We start from the raw sequence: 23,657 nt of genomic DNA, 5'->3' as shown, positions 1-23,657 counted from the left end.
ATCATTTGGGGTCAAGTGGAAACAAAGAAAGAAGACAGAGTCATAGGCTGACACATGAGTCTCAGTGGCACCTTGGTATTTCTACCAACTGTTTCCCAGCCAACTTCACAGCCTACCTGCAAAGCTGAGCTGCTCACCTTCTGAACCACACTGGGAAGTCTAACCTAGCTTGAAGCATTGTCCTGCCTGGCTGGTGTTGTTGGTGTGTGCCCTGAGGCTGGGTAGGGGATACTGGCCGTCTAGGAACTAAAGCTAGCATCCCCATACCCAGCTTCACAGCACACACCAATAATGCCAGGCAGGCAGGGAAATGCTTTCCCGTTTTAGAGAAGCAGAGTGGAGCTGCTTGGCCTAGAAGTCAAGCCGTGGTTCCACTCAGTCATGAAGCCTCTCAATAACCTCACCCAGACGGGGAGGCTCCCACCTCTGTGCATTTTGGAGAAGCACTGACACTAGACTTGTATGACCTGGAGGACAGTCTTTCTGAACATAGTGATATGAACTAGATATCAATAGCAGGAGAAAATACATATGTATTCACAACTATGTAGAAATTAAACAACGTAGAAATCAAACAACATGGTCCTGAACAACCCATCAAACAATGAAAAAATTAAAAGGGAAACTAAAAATATCTCAAGATGAATGAAAACAGTAATACAAAATGCCCAAACCTAAGAGACACATCAAACTGAGTTTTAAGAAGAAAATTTACACCAATAAATGCCTAGATCAAAAAGGAGAAAGGGCTGGGGATATAGCTCAGTGGGTAGAGTGCTTGCCTCCCATGCACAAGGCCTTGGGTTCAATCCCCAGCACCACAAAAACAAAACAACAGCAAAAAAAGGGGGGGGGCGATTTCAAATAAATAATTTAGTGTTATGTCTCAAGGAACTAGAAAAAGAATTAACAAATTAAGCTCAAAGTTAGTAGAAGAAAGGAAATAAAATAAAGAGCAGAAGAGAAATAAACAAAATAAAGAAAGTCAATAAGACTGAGAGTTGGTTTTTAAATGAAATCAACAAACATTTATCTAGACTAAGAAAAAAAGAAAAGACTCAAATAAACAACATCAGAAGTGAAAGAGGAGACATTACAACTGATAACCACAAATATAAATGCTCATAAGTGACTACTAGTGACAATTACACGCTAACAAAGTGCATAACCTAGAAGAAGTCAATTCCTAGACAAATACAAACTACAACACCTGAATCATGAATTAATAAAAATTCTGAACAATTGTGGCACCTTTGTCTAGTATGTGATAACTGTGTTTATGTGGGTTTGTCTCTGTGTCTTTTATTCTGTACCATTAGTCTATGTGTCTGTTTTGGTGCCAATACCATGCCATTTTTATGATTATGGCTCTGTAGTATAGTAAGGTCTGGTATTGTGATGCCTCTGGCTTCATTCTTCTTGCTAAGGATGGCTCTGGCTATTCTGAGTCTCCTATATTTCCAAATGCTTTTTCTAGTTCTATGAAAATGTCATTGGGATTTTAATAGGAATTTCATTAAATTTGTATATTGCTTTTGGTAGTATCGCCATTTTGACAATATTAATTCTGCCTATCCAGGAGCTTGGGAGGTCTTTACATCGTCTAAGTTATTCTTCAATTTCTTTCTTTAGTGTTCTGTAGTTTTCATTGTAGAGGTCTTTCACTTGTTTTTTTTTTTTAGATTGATTCCCAAGCATTTTATTTTATTTTATTTTATTTTATTTAGGTCATTTTGAAGGGGGTATTTTTCTTAATTTCTGTTTCAGTGGATTCATCACTGATGTATAGAAATGCATTTGATTTATGGGTGTTGATTTTATATCCTGCTACTTTGCTGAATTCATTTATTAGTTATAAAAGTTCTCTGGTGGAATTTTTTGGATCTTCTAAATACAGAATCATGTCATCAGCAAATAGTGATAGTTTGAGTTATTCTTTTCCTATTTGTATTCCTTTAATTTCTTTCTTCTGACTAATTGCTCTGGCTAGAGTTTCAAGGACAATGTTGAATAGAAGTGGTGAAAGAGGGCATCCTTGTCTTGTTCCAGTTTTTAGAGGGAATGTCTTCAATTTTTCTCCATTTAGAATGATGTTAGCCTTGGGTTTAGAATAAATAGCTTTTACAATGTTAAGTTATGTTCCTACTATCCCTAGTTTTTCTAGTGTTTAGAACATGAAGGGATGCTATGTTTTGTCAAGTGCTTTTCCTGCATCCATTGAGATGATCATAATGATTCTTGTTTTTAAATCTATTAATATGATGAATTACGTTTATTGATTTCTGTATGTTGAGCCAAACTTGCATCCTTGGGATGAACCCCACTTGATCATAGTACACTATCTTTTAAATAAGTTTTTGTATGCAATTTGCCAGAATTTTATTGAGAAATTTTGCATCTATGTTCATCAGGAATATTGGTCTGCAGTTTTCTTTTCTTGATGTGTCTTTGTCTGATTTTGGTATCAGGGTAATATTAGCCTTCTAGAATGAGTTTGGAAGGGTTCCCTCCTTTTCTATTTCATGGAATAATTTGAAGAGTATTGGTGTTAATTCTGCTTTGAAAGTCTTGTAGAACTTGGCTGAGAATCCATCTAGTCCAGGGCTTTTTTATCTCATACTAGATAAAGGCACCAAAAACATTCATTGGAGAAAAGACAGCCTATTCAACAAATTGTGCTGGCAAAACTGGGATCCATATGTAACAAAATGAAGTTAAACCCCTATCTCTCACCATGTACAAAACTCAATTCAAAGTGGATCAAAGACTTAGGAACTAGAACAGAGACCCTGCGACTAATAGAAGAAACAGTAGGCCCAAATCTTCCCCATGTCGGCCTAAGATCTGACTTCCTTAACAAGATCCCTAAAGCACAAAAAGTAAGATCAAGGACCAATAAATAGGATGGATTCAAACTAAAAGGCTGCTTTTCAGCAAAGGAAACAATTAGGAACGTGAAGAAAGAGCCTACAGAATGGGTGAAAATCTTCACCACATGCACTTCAGATAGGGCACTAATCTCCAGGATATATAAAGAACTCAAAAAACTTAACACCAAGAAAACAAATAACCCAATCAATAAATGGGCTAAGAAACTGAACAGATACTTCACAGAAGAAATACAATCAATCAACAAATATATGAAAAATTTTCACCATCTCTAGCAATTAGAGAAATGAAAATCAAAACTACTCCAGTCAGAAATGCAATTATCAAGAATACAAGCAACAATAAATGTTGATGAGGATGTGGGGGAAAAGGCACACTTATACATTGCTGGTGGGACTGCAAATTGGTGCAATCACTAAGGAAAGTAGTATGGAGATTCCTCAGAAAACCTGGAATGGAACAACCATTTGACCCAGCTATCCCACCCCTCGGTTTATACCCAAAGAATTTAAAGTTAGCATACTATGGTGATACACCCACATCAATGTTTATAGCAGTTCAACTCACAATAGCTAAACTATGGAATCAACCTAGGTGCCCTTCAACAGATGAATGGATAAAGAAAATGTGGTATATATGCACAATGGAATACTACTCAGCCATAAAGAAGAATGAAATGATGGCATTTGCAGGTAAATGGATGAAGCTGGAGAACATCATGCTAAGTGAAATAAGCCAATCCCAAAGAACCAAAGCAGAAAGTTCTCTCTGATATGTGGATGCTAATTCACAATGTATCATTGAGTTCAGTGTGCCAGCATTTTGTTGAGGGCTTTTGCTTGTTTGTTCATCAAGGATTTTGGCTTGTAAATATCAAGAGAAGGATAGAGTTACTTTGGATCAGGCAGGAGGGAATGAAGGGAGGGTAGGGGGTATAGAGATAGGAAGGATAGTAGAATGACTCGGACATTATTACACTATATGAATATATGACTACACGACCCATGTAACTCTACATCAAGTACAACCAGAAGAATGAGAAGTTATACTCCATTTATGTATGATGTGTCAAAGTGCATTCTACTGTCATGTATAACTAATTAGAACAAAATTTTAAAAAGAACCAAAGTAAAATAATTCTGAACAGACCAATATTAAGCAATGAGATTTAATCATTAGTTTAAAGTCTTCTATTAAAGAAAGCCAGGATCTGATGCTTCACTGATGAATTCTACCAAATACTCAAAGAACTAATATCCATCCTTCTAAACTTAAAAAAAAAATGAAAGTGGAAGAATACTTCTAAAGTCTTTCATCAAAGCCAGTGTACCCTTATTCCAAAGCCAGGCAGGGTCTTACAAGAAAAGAAATTTACAAGCCAATATCCTTGATGAACATAGGAACCAAAGTCCTCAACAAAATACTGGCACCCTGAACTCAAGGATACATTACAAGAGTCAGCCCTCAGGATCAAGTGGGATGGATCCCTGGGGCGCAAGGATGGTTCAACACCCACGAATTCATAAGTGTGAAGCAGCACGTTAACAGAATGGAGGGGAAATCTATATGATCATCTCATTGGTGCAGAAAAAGCTATTTGACAAAATTTAACATCCTTCCTGATGAATATCTCACCAAATCAGTCTGTGGACAAGGACAGACTAAAATCAATATTAAAAGGAAAGGAAAACTAAGAAATCAATTTTCCACCTTGCGCCAGAAAAAGAAGCAGAACAACGTAGCAGTGAAGAGCACAGAGTTTTCAAGCCAGTCTTCCTGGGTTTGCTCCAGCCCTGCCACCTGTCTGCTGCAAGTCACTCAACTCTGGCCTTGGACTTCCCATCTGTAAAATGTGATCACCACAGGCCCTCGTGGCCTGAGAGGGGTTAATACTCACACAGCATGAAGACCATGAGCACTTTGCAAGTGCTCAGTCTTAGCTCTTATTATTAACTTACAAAGGACTTTCACTGATAAGAAAACAATGAGCACCCCAATAGAGGGTTAGAATGTATGAACCGGCCCTTTTACAGATAAAATGAAAACATTTACCCTGTGTGTGTGTGTGTGTGTGTGTGTGTGTGTGCATGTGCACACTCAATATCACAAAAAAAAAATTCAAAATAAATTGAAGTGCTATTTCTTTATCAAATGAGTCAAAAAACTTTAAAGTATTAATAATTGGTGTTAATGATGGTATAGGTAAATAAACAATCTCATATATACTCTTGATAATAGTGTAAATTATTGTCACCTTTTAAATGACATTTTATAGTTTCTATCACAATTTACCTTTTAACACTAAAATTCACTTGTAGAAATTAACCTTTCAGTAATACTTTCAGCTTGCAGGTATGTGTGTGCGTGTGTGTGTGCGTGTGTGTGTGTGTATGCACACGTGTGTATACAAAGGTTTCTTCTGATAATGATTGCAATAGCAACAAGCACTAAAATAATGCTAAATGTCCATCAATAAAATTGGTTAATGACGTAGCCTTTTACATCTGGCAGTGTGCAGGGTCTGGCAGTGCAGCTCAGTGGCAGAGAGCCTGTGTACCATGTGTGAGGCCCCATGTTCCATCCCTAACACGGCAAAAACTCAAAAGGAGAAAGAGAGAGAATGTAGATATCCTTATACCTAAAATCAATAAAGTAAATTGCAGAACATATGTGCACATTTTAAACATCTGTGTTTATAGGAGCATAGGGAAAATTCTGGAAGGATATGTACCAAATTGTTGACAATAGTCATCCCTTGAGAAGTGATGTGGAGGTCGGAGGTGGGGGAAGGATTCAGGGTGACCTTTGCCTTTGACTTTTACCCGGTTCTGTAACACGGAAGTATTCTTTTCAGTAAGCAGGTTTCATTTTTATAAATGACAATAATGCAAACCTGGGCTGAAGAAGCTGCAGAAAGATAAGCTTTATAAAATAGTCAAAAGCAACAACAACAACAAAATAAGAAGTATAAGGTAAACAATAGCCACCACATAAATAAAAAAGAAAGAAATGAAAACAGATTCAACAGGCTTGAGTGAGTAGAGAACACCTCTCCACAGCAAGGCACTCTGGGTCTTTCTGGGCAGGAAAAAGCCACAGCTGAGAGATGACAGCAAAGCCAGACCAGCCTGAGAAGGGAAGGGGCCACTGCAGCCACCATGGGGTTCTGCGGCACAGGTACATGGGTCCCTCTGAGGCCTCACCCTGCTCTAGAATTCTTTGGTGCTGAAGGATGCCCTTATGGAAAGCAGAACACCAAGAATTTAGAAGCTGGCTGCTTAAGCACTCAGAGGAGATCAAAGAAGCAGCCCCCAAACCTGACGCTGACTCCTCAGGGGATCAGAGATTCTTCCTGGGATGCATTCCCATGGGCTGGAGCTGTTGTTAAAGGCAGAGACAGTGTCACCCGGCCGCCTGTGGTTCTTCCCTCCACACTGGCTCCTCAGAGCCCCTCGCAGAGCACAAGACTCCTCTACCCAGTATGTCCCTGGGCCATACCACGTGGCTCCAGTCCTCACCAGAAGTGCTGGGGTCTCCACACCATGTGAGGTGGTCAGCCATGTAGCCCAGCAGCGTATCCTCCAGGGTGAAAAGCTCCTGCTGCACCCGTGTGTACTGATGGACCAGGTCTTTTAATTTGCTCCAAAACAGAGACTAAGAAAGAATGAACACAACCCATATCGAGGTCAATTTAGACGGTTAAAAAAAAAAAAGTCCACATTTTTGAAATGAAAGAAAACAGAAGCTATCAACAAATCACATATAACAAGGGCAGGGATTGTTGTGCATTGTTGCTTTCCATGTGAAAGGGAGTGTGGCTGTGTGTGTATGTGTGTGTGTGTATGTGTGTGTGTTTTCTAGGTCGCAATGTAAAATGAATTTTTTTTGAGTTGTAGTTTAAAAAGTCTGGAAGCTACTGATCAAAATCTTATAATTAACATGGGATAGGATCACATCTGGTACAGACATTAGGGAATTTCAATATCTCTAAATTTATTGGCCAAAAGAAAGTTGTTTTGCTTATGTGCTGTTTTCTGGAAGAAGAGCTCTTTAATTCTTAAAAACCTCAAGTCCTCCCACTTTCCCTCAAATCTCTCCTAACCCCAATAAAAAGCAGTGGGAGGGGGGTGCTTTTTTTAAGGCTCTACCTCAAAAGTGAAAGCAGTCAAATTTCAGAACAGTATTCTGTCCCATAAACCTATTCATTCCTAGCAGGAAGCAGCGGAGGGCAGTGGGCTACCACAGAGGTCATCTGGCTCCTTGTTAAAGATGGTCATCACCTCTGCTCAGCCATTGGACCTGGGGCAAGCAAAGCATCGCTAAGCCTTCCTTTCTATTCCTGCAAAACAGTAGCGATGGTGACTGTAACAAGCTCATGTGAGGCTGGGGAGATTAAAGGAAGTAATGCAGATAGAATTTCTTAGCATGTGGGTTATTTGCCAAGCACCTCCTCTGTGCAGAACATTGTGCTTGGTGCACCAAGGAGCAGAGCCTAGTGACTCCGGCTCACTCACCTGGGATGCCAGGCTGTAATTTGTGGATGGATTTAATGGCTTCACAAAGACATCTTCTGGCACAGGGGATTTTTGCCTTAAACACTGACTTTAGAAAAGATGTGTCTATGGCTGACCTTTTCTGGTATAGTGAGTGTATTACAACACAGGCCTCTCTGGGTCCAAGTCTTGTGTATTTACACTTCAACCAGCTTGACCAACATGGGCAATCACTGGTCACTTAAACTCACCAAGCCTTGGGTTTCTCACAGGTGAAATGGGGATGTAGACACCTGCTCAGGCCTAAGAAGGTAAGGGTTAGCTGTGCCCTTTGTAAGCAAAAAGAATAAAGTGAAAAGCACTCTTCAAATGAAAATTGGCATGTCTACTATTTATTTATCTGTTATTTATCAAAGGCCAAGGGAAATTTTGTAATTATATAATTTTGGGTTATTCACGTTTGCCTTTATGTGTTTGGTTTGGTGTGAGATTTGTTTTGCACAATTTGAGGCCAATTCTCCTTTCCTCCCTTTGTGGCCCATTTCTCTCTTACCTTCCTTCCCCAGATGTCCTAAACCCTGAGGATATCTCAGATCCCTACTCGCCCCACAAACTCCAACCCCACTAACTACACCCAGATTCTAATGCCTGAATATTTCCTCTTCCCTCCCTCATTCTTATCCACCTTTGGTCCTGTGACCTCTTCTTGCTGGCTCCAGTCCCCAGTTTTAAAAATTAATCCCTTGTCCAGGTTACCTACCTTGTTGCAGGCTATAGTTTGAGGGTCCAGCTTAAGTAGTGGTTGGTAGTCTTCTTTTGTGATGTTGCAAGGATTCTTGGAAAGAAATGCACTTTTAAATGCATCCAGTATCTTTCGGCAGTCTTGATCTCTGTGAGATAAGTCATGAGAAATAAAATAAAATAAAACATAGATACAGTTGTAAAATATTTTTTGAAATATAATTACAAAAAATTATAACTAGGAAGCAACTACTAGGTGCCAAGTACTTTGTTCACATCATTTCACCTGACCTGTGCAACATCTTTGTGAGGTAGAACTAGCCTCCCTACTGAGTCTCAGTGAGGTCCAAATGACCTTCCCTCATTCACACAGTCTGCAAGGTGGTAGAGCCAAGATTCAGGTCTGTGTGCCAGAGCTGGAGTCGGTCATTAGTGCTCCGTGGACTAATTGTTAGAGGAAGTTGAGAAGATCATGCAAAGACACCTAGTTTTCTCTTTCCCCACTTCACACTGTATAAAAATGTTCCAGGATGCCTATTGCCTTCAGAAAAGTCCCAGTTCCACATTGAACTCTCCCTGAGCTTCCCCATTTCTTCGCAGGCACAATGCCCATGTCTGCAATCCTATCCTTTGCCATATCTGCCTGCTGAAGCTTAGCCACACTTCATGCCTATGCCCTGCTGTGAGCAAGCCCTGAGGATGTGACTCTGCTGTTCCCATAGTTTGGGCAGCCTCCTGACCTACGTGTGCTTCTCCTGCAATGAGGAATAAATGAGTGTGAAGCCGTCATTCACCCTTGGTTTAAGGACTTCTTAAATCATAGCTCATCTGAAAGGCCCCTTTCCTTAGGGAACCCTCTGCTCCCCTGTGGACAAGTAAATCTGCTCGCCCATGGTTTACTTCTAACTCATCCTGCTTCAAAGGAAAGCTAGCTATAAACAGGCCAATCTGCCCAGAATGTGAGTGCCTCTAACACTAGGTTCAACATAATGCTTGTGGATTGAGTGGAAGACCAAATATGATTCCTGTGATTCAAAATATATGTATGATTTAAAGAAGATCTCACTTTCTGAAGTGGAGAAGTAAGAAACTTCAAAATTCTGCTCCTTTATAAAAGCAATAGGAACACTAGCAAGAATTATCACCAACCAATTTTTCAGAACTCTGGAAATTAAAGTTTGCAATAATCCAAGAAGTGTGTTTTTTCTTTTTCTTTTTCTTTTTTTCTTTTTTTTTTAGGTGAAATCTTGGTTGGAATAGTGAGCCTTGCAGCTTGTTAACTTGGCTTACTGACATCTCACTCTCCCCAGTTCCATGTAGCCTTGAAATCCAACAGCTCTTCTACCTATGAAAAAACAGCCTCCAGCCACTGGGGTGTGGAGCAACACTGATCTCCCCAAATGTCCCCACCCTCAGAGAACTGTCACTATTGGATCTGTCTAAATGCTTGCTGAAAAGCCCATGTCAGGAATTGGCTTTCTTTGACATGACTGAGTTCAGTCTGGGTGAATAAAACTACCTACCGAGAGTTCATGAAAACAATCCCTGCAATTATATAAAAGCAAATGCATAAGGTAGCATCACCCACTGGGGCTATTAAGACAAAAAACTTAGAAAGAAAAACTGGAGAATCAAATATCCATAGGAATGACAAGAAAGTCTCCCCAAATAAGGAATAGCTAAAACTCTATAGGAATTATTGTGATTTTTTTTTTAATAAAGAAAAAGTCTGGAGTTGAAAGCAACTAGCTGAACTGCACATTTCACTGGAGGGGCCAATATCAGATTTGAGCTGGGAGAAGACATCAGTGAACTTGATATCAGAGACACAAGCATAATGGGAACTGCAGAAGAAGAGGAGACAAAGAGGCAGGAGAAACTGTTCTTGAAGAAGTAATGCCCACGAACTTCACAAATATATAACTAAAATTATTTTTAAAAGACACAGAATAAAAATCTTTATAACCTTAGATTAAGCAATGTTTGCTTAGCTATGACACCCAGAGCACAGTGACAAGAGAAAACTATTGTTGTCATACTTCATGAAAACTGAAAACTGATGTATATCCAAGGACACCACCCTAGTGAACACAGAGCTCACAGAATGGAGAAAATGTTTTCACATATATCATTCTTGATTTGGGACTAGCATCCAAAATAATAGAAAACTCTTACACATCAATGATAAAAAGCTAACCCAATTAACAAACTGGCAATGAATTTTAATACACATCTTCCCACAAGAGATATGAAATTCACCAAGAAATACATGTAAAGTGCTCGACCTCATTAGCCACTAGGCAACTGGAAATGAAACCCACAAGATGACACCTCATAAGGATGGTGTGAGGGATCCACCGTGCCCAGCCCCCACTCGTAAGTTGGAGACTTAACCCCCAGTACCCTGGAATGTGACCTTATTTAGAAATAGGGTGGTTGAAGGGTGCATGTAATCAGATCTGAGGAAATTTCTACTGTTCTACAACACAGGAGTACTCCACAGTTAATAACAGTTAATTTGTGTATTTTAAAATCATTACAGAGAGGACTTTGAAGATTCCCAACACAAAGAAATAATAAGTTTCTGAGGTGACAGACATGCTAGTTACTTTGATCTGGTCATTACACTTTGTATACTTGCATTGCAATGTCACACTGCACCCCATAAATACATATAATTACTCTGTGTAAATCAAAAATAAAAGAAATAGGGTCATTGCAGTCAATGTAGAGGTGGGACTCTAAAAAAATCCCCAGGCAATTCAGATGCCCTGTTAGCTTGAGAACCACTGTATTTTGTATGAAATACAAAATTCAACAGAACTTTCTTTTCAATGTCTGGGCAGGACATCTCAGTTTCATGAAAGTGGTATCAGGAAACTATTGTCGACCTGTCTTTCTCCATATGTTTCATATATCTAAGGTGAAAAAAAGTAATAACACTTTGCGCTTCAGCGTCATTCAAAATTTATGGGGCACCATTATGGGCAGTTTAAACAAATGGTGTTTTGGTGGCTACTTTGCTTAAGGGATTATGTTTTCATTCCATTAATTAATGCAGTGGCCATCTCAAGAACTTCCTGTTTTGGGTTCCAGCTCTCTCATAAAACTCTCCTATGTCTTTCCTCAGCATCATGTGTAAGACTTAGGGAAGACAAAGATTAAGGCATAATAATTTTCCACTGCAAAACATCTGGCAGGAAAGAGAAATGACCACACAGAGTACCTGCCACGTACCAGATGTTTCCAGGTGTGTAAGTTTATTTAATCACCCCAAACACACACAGCTCCAAAATTGCTTCTATGCTTTTTAGGTGTAAAGACATCAGTTCAGGAAACTATATCACAATGGTTAAAAAAAAAACAGATTAAAAATTTAACAGTTCCTTGTTTAAAAGGTGCCAAGTTATGGAGCATTGGAGTTGAAGGTGACCTTGGAAAAGCATTAACTGACTCTCTTTCCTCTCTCCTTCCAATGGACCAGTGCCTCCTGTGTGTCCCACAAATAAGAGCAAACGTGGAAGGTGATGAGGAGCTTGGAGACAGGTCTTACGAGACCATTTTTCACCTCAGATGTACAAGTCAGACTTAAATATGCATTGAAATTGAAAGGAACCAGGACTGCAGTGGACGGAGATGGCAGCTGATCTTTCTGATCAAAGAAGCAGTGTGGAAGGGTTAGGAGTCATTTCTTTATATATATATATATATATATATTTTTTTTTTTTTTTTTCTTTCTGTTCCTAACTTGGAAGCCATGGTCAAGAGAGTTCCAAGGATGCCTGCTGCCTGGGAGAAGGAGGCTGTGAGCCGGCAACTGTGGGCCCAGTCGCTGTTCCCGAGGGCTTAGTCGGTGCCCGGAGGCTCAGTCCCGCCTTGGCCAGCAGCACTGCATCCGTCCAGAAGTCCTCAGCTCTGGCCACACTTGAGGATCAGCTGGAGAGTTTGGAAAAAACAAAGTTCCTGGGTCAGACCAACCAAGTCAGAATGGGACAGTGGACGAGAAAGGACCCTGAGATTTTATAAGTTCTCCTAAATGATTCTAAGAGTCAACGAGGACTGAAGACAAGGGATGTCATGGACCCTTTCATTTCACAAGTGACAAACAGGAAGTTCAGAGAGAGAGAGAGTGATGGGCCCAACTTCACCCAGCTCTTCAAGGCCAGGCATTAGTCCTTGGGCGGCTCTGTTGATACCGACCTGGTTCCCCAGCACTCTCCGGTGTTCTTTGATTCCCACCACCTCCCCCTCCACCACCCACCACTCCCTCTACTCCAACTTGCCTACAGCTCTCCACTTAGTCATCAACACCTCATCTCTGCAGTGACCATGACAGCCACACAATTAACACTGACCAGGGCTTTCTTCAGGTGGGTGTCTGGCCATGCCTTTCTTTGGCAATTCTTTGGATTCTTATTTACACAGACCTATCATTATCATCTTCCTTTAACTTATAAATTCAGAACACCAAATAATTTGCCCAAGACTCCATAAGTATCCCAGCCAGAATTTGATCCTTGGATCACCCACATCCTGAACCCATACTTTCAACTATAAGGCTCTCTCAGGTGTGGTCCATCCCAGGCATGGCTCCTAATGACTAAGGCAAGCTCCGGAGATGGTTCTAAAGGAAAAAGATAATTTGTACTATGATTTTGAACTACTCAGATATAAGATCCTAAAACTTGGTCATCCTCAAAAGTTTTTTGTTAAAAAAAAATATTTCTTGCTGATGTTCATACTCCATGGTGCAGATGCCCCCCCTCCTTGCTCTCACCACCAATAAGAGTGTGTCCACACTCCCTGCCCATGGACTGCTGATCATGTGGCACCTTAAAGAAAATCTGAACTTTTCTCACATGGGGTCTCCCATTTAAGTATATTTGCAAATGAAAAAGACAGGACATGCTGCCCATTATTTCTATGCTTGAGACTTTGTAATTTGAAGAGGAAAAAATGAAAACTACCCAAGTCTAAGCAAATAGAAATACTGTTTTACTTCCATACCTCCCCTGTTTCTTTTATATTTTCAATTGTAGTAAAAAATAAATAACACACAGTTTATGGGTTTCTGGGACTATAGAAGTCCACTACCAAGCCTGGATGGCTCTTATTTCTTTGTTTTTGTGGTGCTGGGATGGAACCCAGGGCCTCCTGCACGCTAGGCAGGTGCTCTACCAATGAGCTCCATCCCCCAGCCCTACCTTGACTGTTCTTAAGTTTCAAGTTTATTGCCATTAAATACATTCACATTGTTTTTCAACCAATCTCCTGACTTCTTCTAGAAAACTGAAACCCTAACTCACTAAACACTAACTCTCCACGCCTCCTATCCCCAGCCACTGGCACCCACCCTTCTAACTCCTGTTCCTATCAACTTCACGACTCAAGCAGATTCATATTAGTGGAATCATGTAGTATTTGCCTGTTTGGGATTGGCTGGTTTCATTCAGCATGACATTCTAAGGTACAACCACGTTGCAGCGTGCGTTGAATTTCCTCCCTTTCTAAGGCTGAGCAATCTACCCTGGTGTATAAGCACCACATTCTGCTGATTCATCCAGCAGTCGATGGGCACTTGGGTTGTTTCTGCACCCATCTTTCATTTCACATTTGCTGAGTGCCCACTGTCAGCCTCATGCCAGGGGCTATAAGGACGCCTACATATCACTTCTGTCCTCAAGGGACTCATGGCTAAGACAGAGAGCAGTAGAAAAGGAAAAAAAAAAAAAAAACTCATTAAAATCGGCACATTGGCGATTTGCCCATGGCATTAAAACTTGAAAACACAATAAAAAGAAATGGGACATTGTCTACTATAGAGGATAGAAACAGACCCATCTACATATAACCAGTGTGGGTTTGATTTCAGCTACTCTCTAGCATGTGGTGGGTTCCACTGTGATTCGAAATGCAGCCAGCAAAGAGGATGGTTTGGTCAGGTGACTCTGCTCAGCAGATACACACTGATAACTTTATAACAATGTACTTACACAGAGCTTGGGAAAGCTGAGAAATGGTAGTTTACATTTAAGTAAAAAAAGTAAACTTACAGAAAATAGAAAAAAAATGTGCCCCCAACTGTGAGTTAGAGTGAAGGAGAATGAGGGGAACATCTACATTTACTCCATATCTTTATATGTTGTTTGCTTGTGGCAAAAATAGATTCATCCATTATGCAAATGATCTAAAAAATGGAGTTTAATTTTTTTAAAGATTAACGATCCATTCTGATCACAACCAATTTTAAAAACTGGAAAAAGAAATCCCACAGTAACGAAAGTGTGTTTGAAGGATAGTTATCTCTGGATACTGAGAGTATAAGGACTGTTTTGTGACCTTCTCTTTTCATCCTTATATTTTCAATTTTTCTTTTTTTTTAGTATAAAAAACTTTAATAAGAAATGGACAAGATCATAAAATATTACATATGATTTTAACGCAACTACCTCAATATTTCAATACTTGTTTGCTAAACAAATCACAACACAAAATGCTAAATAATTCTATTAATATTTGACTAGGACATTTAAATAAATTAATGAAAATTCAAATTGTCTAGTAAGGTATGTAAAGATGATCATGGTGAATACAACTTAAGCATTTACAGAATACTATTTATGTCCAATATTGACATATTAAATCAAAGCATCCCAGAGAACTCAGTATCAGGTTATAAAGAAGCTTTATTTAGCTCGGTGTGGTGGCACATGCCTGTAATTTCAGCGACTCAGAAGGCTGAGGCATGAGGATGGTCATAACAAAATTTTTATTTTGTTATTAAGTTGCTTGTGCAATTAGATTCAAATGTTTGAGATTCCTGGAAGATCTTAGAAAACGGGAACATTTTAGAAGATGCTAAACCAGACAAGGTTACTCACGCCTTGACTTAAGAGGCTGAGGCAGAAGGATTACAAATTGGAGGCCAGTCTGGGCAATTTAGTAAAATCTTGTCTCAAAATTTAAATAAATAAATACGTAGGGCTGAGGTTGTAGCTCAGTGGTAGAACACCCTGGGTTCAATTCTCAGTAAGAAGAAAAGAGAGAGTGTGAAGTATGATGGATGGAAGGAGAAGGAGACACCCCTGGTATTTTTGTGCCTTTCCCCCTCTGTCTTTTGGCTGCGCTGTGCCTTTTCTCATCCCTTATCCAGTTAACAATGCCATATAACCAGGAAAGGCATAGTGTGGGTGTCTACAAACCATATGCTGGGTTCTAACGATGTGATGGGCATGGCAGGGGGCTAAGGCTGCAGACCACTTCCTTGCATCCCTAAGCAAGACTAGATTGCCAAGTCACACCGTACCCAGCATCAAATTTTGCACACGAGGTCAAGGTGACAGGTAATGAAGAGGCTCAGGTGAAACAAGGAAAGGATGGTCCACCTTGAGAAGCCCCCTGGGCCTGCCTTCCTTCCTGCAAGGGCCATGTGCTAGAATCCAGCCCAGAACACTGGGTCAGGTCACCAAGGGGCTTTGCAGGTGTCACAGAGCGGAAGGACCTAGGTGAGAAGCATCCTCATTTCACTCCACAGAGACCTCTACAGCTTACAGGATTCTCCAGGGAGCCGTGCCTCACAGATTCTGAATTTATTTCCTGAAAGTAAGCCTTCAGTTAAGGACATCCTGAACACTAAGGGCACTCAAGAACTGAGTCTCTGTTTAGCCACTGTGGCCAGCTGTTCACCCCGAGGTCCAGGCGACAAGGAGAGTGGGCCAGTCCATGACCCTCCTCCTTTCCTATGGGGCAGCCCTCCCGGATGGCCCAGCTGCTCTACCTTCCGGCCCAGGCTAAGGCACATGGATGAAGATGCTGGAGATGAAAGAGCAGAGAAGCAGCACAGTCCCTGACCCTCGGAGCTGGTCTGGCCTCCCGGCTTGGCCTCCGTGTCTCCAACTCGACAGGACACGGTGGGCTGTGACATGGGCACATACAAGAACAGCGTCCAGCCCACAATACAGGGCCCACAGGCCCTCTTGTCATCCCTGATGGAGCCACTGCTACTTCCTTGGCTATTGAAGCTTGGGCCGTCCTTCTTCCTGGATGGTGGACAAGATTTATTAAGACAGTATATCCAGAGTGCCCCCACGCCCCTGCTTCCTGGTAGAAAGCAAACTAAGCCAGCCTCCTTGAACCTTCCCCAAATCTCCCCAGATGAGCCAGACTAGCCCAAATCCTGTAAGTCCTCCCAGACCTGCTCCTGCCCTGGAAGTCCCTGTGGTGTGTTCTCCCTCCTTACAGAGAGCAGCGAGCCCCTCTGGTCCCATCTCAGTGTGTCTCCAGTGGTCTTGAGTTGGGGGCACGGACAGCAACGAATGATCGTGAATGGAAACAAAAACATGTGTAAAACAGGAATGGCTTAGTGTGTTTATGATTGGCAGAAGCTCTACAAGCAACTTCTGCAAGGCAGGAGAAATCTTAATCTGATAGCAGTTTTCTGCTTTGTCCCCCAGATGGGGACCTGAGACTTAACACGGTGGGTGTCTACAAACCCTATGCTGAGTTCTGACACAAACATCAGGACAGAAGGTCGGTGGCACGTCCTCCCCTTTCCTCCGACTCTACTCCTGTCAGTAGATCCCAGACCTCTCACTCACCCCGTCTGCCACCAGACATTCCCTGCAGCTCACCTCTCACCCTCTCCTGGTCCTCTGACATCACCCAAGGTAGGCTGACTCCAGGTTCCCAGAGCTGGAGGAAGAAAGGGGGCCAACACTGCCACACAGTGCTCCCCCCTGCCAGACTCTCCACTAAGCACCAACTTACACTGACAGTTCCCACTCGCCCCACTCACCCCTAGGGACAAAGCCCTACCCTTGTCCCTCAGCTTCAGAAGACTGAAGCTCAGTGCACCTTCCACCTGCCTGAGGTGGCGAAACTGCCTTACCGGCCAAGCTTTGTTCTTCTCCCTGAACAGTGCTGCCTCCCACAGGAAATTTAGAATCATGGCCCTCTCTCCAAGGAGAGTTGGTTCTAACATAAATGAAAACCAAGGACTGGGAAGTCATCATATGCAAGGTTCAAGGTCAGAACAGGGCTCCCCTATTCCCCAGCACCAGGATAAAGTGAGTGGGGCAGAAAGAGTTAAAGTCTTGTGCCAGGGTGAAGAAACATTTGGTGGTTAGACCCGGTTTGTACGCGGACAGCCTACTCTAGATGTCCAGCTGTGCTGTCCCTAAACCTGCATCATTCCCTGAACAGCAGCCGTATGTATGTCAAAGTCCCCATCAATCAAGCCACAGCACCTTCCTGTGTCACTCACGTGCAAAGCTCTCACTCTAATCCGCTTCCCTAAAAGCACTTAGATCTCAGCTAGTGACATGCAATACAGGAATTTTCCAGTTGTCCAGTCCTGCTGGGAGGGCTCTCTCTGCACAAGGCAAGCGAGCAAGTTCATTCAGCTACTGAATTCTCCAATGAGGCCACTGGAGCCTGTTCCTTGGGCCAAGCCTGCCACCTTGTGGGAGAAGTGAATGAGTGGTGAGGGTCGTGAAAAAGGTAGAACTTGGGAAATATGGTGTCTTATAAGATCAGCAAGCTAATTCTTCAGGTTGAAGGGAAGTTCAATCCCCAGAAGGAAGGAAGGAGGGTGAGGAGGAAGGAAGGAAGGAAGGAAGAGAGGGAGGGAGGAAGAAAGAAAGAAGGAAGGAAGAGAAAAAAAGGGAGGGAAGGAAGGAAGGGGAAATAATTAATCAATTGATCCAGCAAATAGTTATTGAACATACATTATGTTCTAGGTGCATTTATGAGCACATAGGACATACCAGAGAACAAAAGAGACAAAGGTTCCTTCCTTGGGAGAGTTTACATTCTACTAGAGCAGGACTAACAATAAACAATAAATATCATGAATAGTGAATTATGCAATATTTGGTTTTGACAGACTTTTTTTTTTTTTTTTTTTTGTCACTGTGACCAAAAGACCTGACAAGAACAACTTAGAGGAAGAGAAGTTTATTTGGACTCTCAGTTTCAGAGGTTTGATCCATGGTCAATGAAGTCCATTGCCCTGGGCCCAAGGTGAGGCAGAACCTCATGGTGGAAGGACATGGCCAAGGAGCACTGCTCCACTCATGGCAGCCAGGAAGCAGAGAGAGAGAGAGAAGGTACCACAGGGCAGACGCACCCCTGGAGGGCATGCCCCCAAATGACCCGCCTCCTATGGCCATGCCCCACCTCCCACCTCACTAGGTTACAGCTCTCATAATCGAATCATGTCACCTCTGAAGAGTCTTGCCTAGCACAGGAGCTGGTGGGGGACACCTCATATCCAAACCATAACAACACTCTAGAAAGTTATAAAAGTTTTATGTGAAAAGGGGGGAAACGAGGAGGGTAAGAGTCGGGAATTATGGGGGAGGAGATGGCGGTATTCAGCATTAAGTAAGGTGGGGACAAAACTGAGAAGAACTGAAGGAAGTGTGGGGCTTAACCACACAAACGCCCAAGGGAAGACAACATTCTGGGCAGGACAAGCATCCCCAAGGCTGTAATGCCTAATCTGTTCAAGAAACATCCAGAAGGTGGTGTGGCTGGAGCAGAGTAAGCCGGGAGCAGGGCTTTGTCAGTCATTGTAAAGAATTAGACTTCTACTTGTGGTGAAGTGAGGAGCCGCAGGGGATTTTGAGCACAGAAGGACATGATGTTGCTTAAATTATAAAGAATTTCTCGGCCTGGTTTGTTGAGCGTAGTCTGAAAAGGGGAGAAGGTAAGTGTAGCTAGCCCAGTAGTCTGGCAATGACAAGTGACACATTCTGGGTTCACTGTGGATTTCTTAATGAATTGGGTACAGGGTATTAGACAAAATGATATGGGATCAATGATAATTTCAAGGTTTGGGGCCTGAAACACCGGAAGGATGGAGTTGCCATCAGTTAAAATGGAGAAGGATTTGGGTGGAGGGAGCACTGACCACGTGTTCAGTTTTGGACATGCTGAGCTTCAAATGTCTACTAGACACCCAAGTGAAGCTTGGAATACACAGACAAGCACATGAGTATGGAGCCCAGAAGGAAGAAAAAGCCGTGAGACCATATGAGATCAGTGTTCAAAAGACAGAGAATATGATCAAGAATGGAGATTTGAGGATCACCAACATTAAGATGTTCAGACTAAAAGCAAGAAACCAGGAATTTGGACAAAAAGCAGAAGAATGGATTTTTCTGAAAGCTAAGAGAAGAAAGTATATTAAGTAGGAGGAAGTGATGACCGTGCTGGATGCTCCTCACGGATCAGGAAGACGAGGCCTGAGAATGGACCATTTGAATGATTAGTAAGGACCTTTACACCAAGAGCTGTTTCAATTTCCAAATGTAATGGCTGGTGACCGCAGGCAGGGGTGTGTGTGTTGGTGGGGGTCGCATTTCCATTATTGGTTCCTCGTGTTCTTCCATTTATGTCAAATCATGCATTTTGTGAATTTATTTGGGGGAAGATCTTGGGAAACACTGCCTGTATTTGAGCATGTTACAAATGCATCACCAAGACAGTGATAGCCTTGCATTATCTTTCCATGTTCTCACTTACCATCCCCATTTCAAGACCTAGAATGCCATTTCTTAGGACATTAAGCAGGACAGTTCCTTGCTGATCATCTCCTTGAGTGAAAAATTTCCCAAAACTCTAAAGCCAAACAAATTCTTAAGAGAAATTCCTTTTTTTTTGATCATTCTATAACTCCTGACTTCAAACTCTGATATTCACTTAAAACTCATTTATCATTTTTTGTCATTAAAATTTCCAAATGTTACAAATATGAATTTACAAGATGCAATAAAATATAACTTGATTCGTTTTATGTTTGCATTATTTTAGTCAATAAGTTCTTATTGTGTTTCAGGAAAAGGATTATGGACTTTAAAGGCACAGAGATTAGCAAGACACACGTAGCCCCCACCTTCTAAGGCCTTTATTAGTGCACAGAGGGTATAGACATTAAATAAGAGATTTCAATAAGGTGAACTGAGTGTTGCCATGGGGATGCATAACACTGACATCTGCCCTAGGGTAAGATTGTATCATTGATGAAATGTGTTTTATAAAAAGAAATTTAAATACCTCTACCTTGATGAGCACTGGTCCTTGGCTACCCCTGACCTCAAATTGTACTGCTATGCCCTTGATCCACTATGTGTCCAAACCATCTCAAATACATTAAGTTTATTTCCATTTAGAACTTTTGGATACATTATCAGCATTCAAAACTTATAGCATTCCTATACTCCAGCAACAAACAATTAGAAAACCTAGTTAAATTAAATTGTATATATATATATATATATATATACATAAACTCCTAAATACACACAAACATATACATATGGGTGTGCATGTACTACCCATATCTCTACTTAAAATTATAAAAATGTACAAGTAGAAAATACCGAGCCATAAATTTAACAAGTGTATGAAAGACTTTGAAATCAAAACATTTCTGAGAGAAATGTAAAAACATCTCAAAGACACAGAGAGGCATACCATAATCACGATTTGGAAGACTCAAAATTAAGATGGTAACTAGAATATAAAGCTATCAATAGATTTAACAGATTCCAAGTCAAAATTTCTACATATTCTGCTAAAACTATGGACACACTCATTCTACATTTAGTGAAAATACAAATAACCTAGCCAAAGCAATGAAAGAAAGACAGACAGACAGACACACAGACAGAGAGCTATTTGGCTATTTGACGTCAAGGCTTAACAGACAGATTGAGTGGTCTAGACAATGTATTGATGGTGAAGGAATAGATGTTAACCTAGGGAATAGAAAAGAGTTCAGAAAGCAATCTATACTTGCATGTGATACTCAGCAAAGGTGTCAAAGCAATTCAACGGGGTGGGGGGGGAAGAATCTTTTCAGTAGTGATAAATTTTCTTATGTGGCCAAGGGAAGAGGAAATGAACCCTTACTTTATCCAATAAACAAGAAATTAACTAGAAATAGATTAAAAACTTAAAGCATAAGCAATATATTTTTAAAAACAGATTTAATCTTATCTAGGTTAATAAAGGAAATCTTTGTTCTAAAAATCTCCATTAAAGAAAGTAAAAGGCGAGTCCCAAAACGTAAGAACACATTTTCAGTACACGTCTGAAGGACTTATGTTCAGAGTACATAAACCTTTCATAAGTCAATAGTAAAAGCAGAAAACTAAATTTGAAGATGGGGCAAAATATTTGAATACTTTCTTCAGTCAACTTACAAGACAATGTTCGATATCGTTAGTCATAAGGGGAAGGCAAAATAAATAAACATCAGATCATAAAAGAGACCTCCCAGAAAGAGATCACAGAGACGCCTGTTGTGCAACAGAGATGGCAACTTGAAGCCCTTGTGAAGGATGCTCTGTTTCACAAGCAGCATCACACAACTTCCTATCCATCTGGGATGGGAATGAAATTAGTTTAGTTTCCTAATTTCATCACACTCAAAGATAAAATCCAAACCAATTAAAGGCCTAACTGTAAAAAGCCAAAATTAATATATATATATATATATATATATATATATATATATATATATATATGACCTTCCTGTGACCTTAGGTAAAAAAAATCAGTTGTTGAATAAGATAAAAATGCACAATCATAAAAGAAAATATAACTAAGATAACACTTGAGTTTTCAGTAAGACAAGAGACACCAGAAACAAAGGGAAGAGTCCAGCTAGAGATCAAGAGACTTCATTTGCAGCCTATTTAACTGGCAAAAGATTTGAATGTATAAAGGAAGGAGACAATTCTATATAAAAATGAACAAGAAATAAATATGCATTTCACAGAAGAAACTGAAATTAACTAAAAAATACAAGGAAAGATGATTAACTATGCTAGTGATCTGAAAAATTAAAACGAAAAGCACAAAGAGATAGGGAAAATTTTTTGCTTGACAATTCCAAATGATAGCACAGATGTCTGGCAATGAGGACTTTGCACTGTTTTTTTAAAGGGAATAGATTCAACAAATTTGGAGACCATTTGAGACCTATGGAATGTGGCAGCAAATACAGTTGTTTCCCTACTCAAACAGATTCCTTCACCCTTCTTCCCTCCTGGCAAAGCATGTCTTCTATCATGATTCAAAATGTTAAATACCCACTCCCCAGCTTCCCTCAGAGCGTGGGGTAGCCACATAGCCCCACGCTGGTCAGTGAAATCTGAGGGGAATCCCGGAACAGTCATGGGAGGGATTCTGGGAACCCAAACATTCCCTGATGATAAGAGTCTGGAAAGGAGGACACTGTCACCCACCCCCTGCTCTCTGTTCCTAGGTTTAATCCTAGTCCTGAAACTGCAGCGGCCACCTTGTGACAAGAAGCTCAAGGACAAAGCCACCCCAGGAAGACAGAAGAGTGGAAAGAACATGCCTGGCCCCCTCTGAGAGCTGAACAGACACTGGGGCCACCCTGCTCCTGGGTGGCTTGTTTTATGTGTTGAGAATCTCTCCTGTGAAGCCTCTCTCCGTTGAGCATTCTGTTGCTCACAGCCCAAAGCATCCTAACTGGCAGACCAGGTGTCATGGGTTGAACTGCGTTCCTCAAAGGGCACTCGAGTTGTCACCCCCAGTACCTCAGGATGTGGCCTTATTCAAAAATAAGATCTTTGTGTATGATTAAGTTAAACTGAGTCCATTAAGGTGGGTTCTAATTCAATATGACTGGGGTGCTTTCAAAAAGGAAAATGCCGGCCTTTGGAGATGGCCCGTGTTCTCCCTTGAATGTGTATTCCCCATTTTCCTAAATAAATCTCTGTGCCCTTTAAAAAATAAAGGTAAATTTGCACTTGCAGCCAGACAGGTACAGAGGGAAGACAGCTGAAGGCAGAGTGAGCACCATCCACGAGCAAGGAGCAGAGCAGGGCACATCTAGAGCCTCCTCAACTGTCCCCAGGAGGCATCAGCCCTGCTGGTACCTTGATTTTGGATATTCAGCCTCCAGACTCTGAGACAGTGCATTTCTGCTGTTGAAACCACCTGACTGGTGGGACTCTGTTATGAAGTCCTGGCAAACTTAACACACCCAGGAAAGGTAAAGACAGCCTGTTCTGTAACTTAGGAACTCTACCTCTAGTTAAAAATCCAAGAGAACAAATGATATGGCCAAATGATATGTTTTAGCATTATTTATGCCATAAAAAACTCGAGAATAAGAGGCTAGATGGATGGACATATGGTATGGAGTCTCAGGACGCTATGGAGCAATTAAAATCCATGAACTAGGACTCATATGCCAGTATGTATTAATTTTTATTGTTTTTAAATTACCAAAATATATTGTTAAATGGAAAAAAATAGTTCTGCGAGGCAAATACACATAATAAAAGCAAACTAAAATGAAACTGAGTTAACATCTTCTCTCATCATAATCAGATTGAGGGCACCTTGTGAGGGAGGGTGTGGGGAAATAGAAACTCTCATCACCTCAAGAAGAGAACTGACACATGAGGAGAAATCTGATATTTTAAGAATTAGAAGTATTGCACATTTTAACTCAGTAATAGGATTCTAGTTTCCACACATGCACATACACAC

The 23,657-nt window shown here is 41.0% G+C and overlaps 1 protein-coding gene across 6 annotated transcripts in view; it reads right to left on the bottom strand.

Annotated features, from left to right (window-relative positions):
• The window catches only part of CD38 (CD38 molecule), an 82,413-nt gene that overhangs the window by 44,530 nt on the left and 14,226 nt on the right, over positions 1-23,657 (bottom strand). For all 6 annotated transcript variants that reach the window (XR_014023218.1, XR_014023219.1, XM_081303550.1 and 3 more), the window contains exons 2-3: positions 8,143-8,272; positions 6,408-6,543 (exon numbers count right to left, since the gene is read on the bottom strand). Coding sequence is in view for 4 of the 6 variants with exons in the window: in XM_081303550.1 (XP_081159676.1) it covers positions 6,408-6,543; positions 8,143-8,272 (266 nt within the window). In the remaining 2 variants the exon portion in view is untranslated. The remainder of the gene's footprint in view (positions 1-6,407; positions 6,544-8,142; positions 8,273-23,657) is intronic.

Source organism: Spermophilus citellus (genome assembly GCF_964194105.1).
Source record: "Spermophilus citellus genome assembly, chromosome: 8".
NCBI classification, from domain to species: Eukaryota; Metazoa; Chordata; class Mammalia; order Rodentia; family Sciuridae; genus Spermophilus; species Spermophilus citellus.
This window is presented reverse-complemented; position numbering and strand designations above follow the sequence as displayed.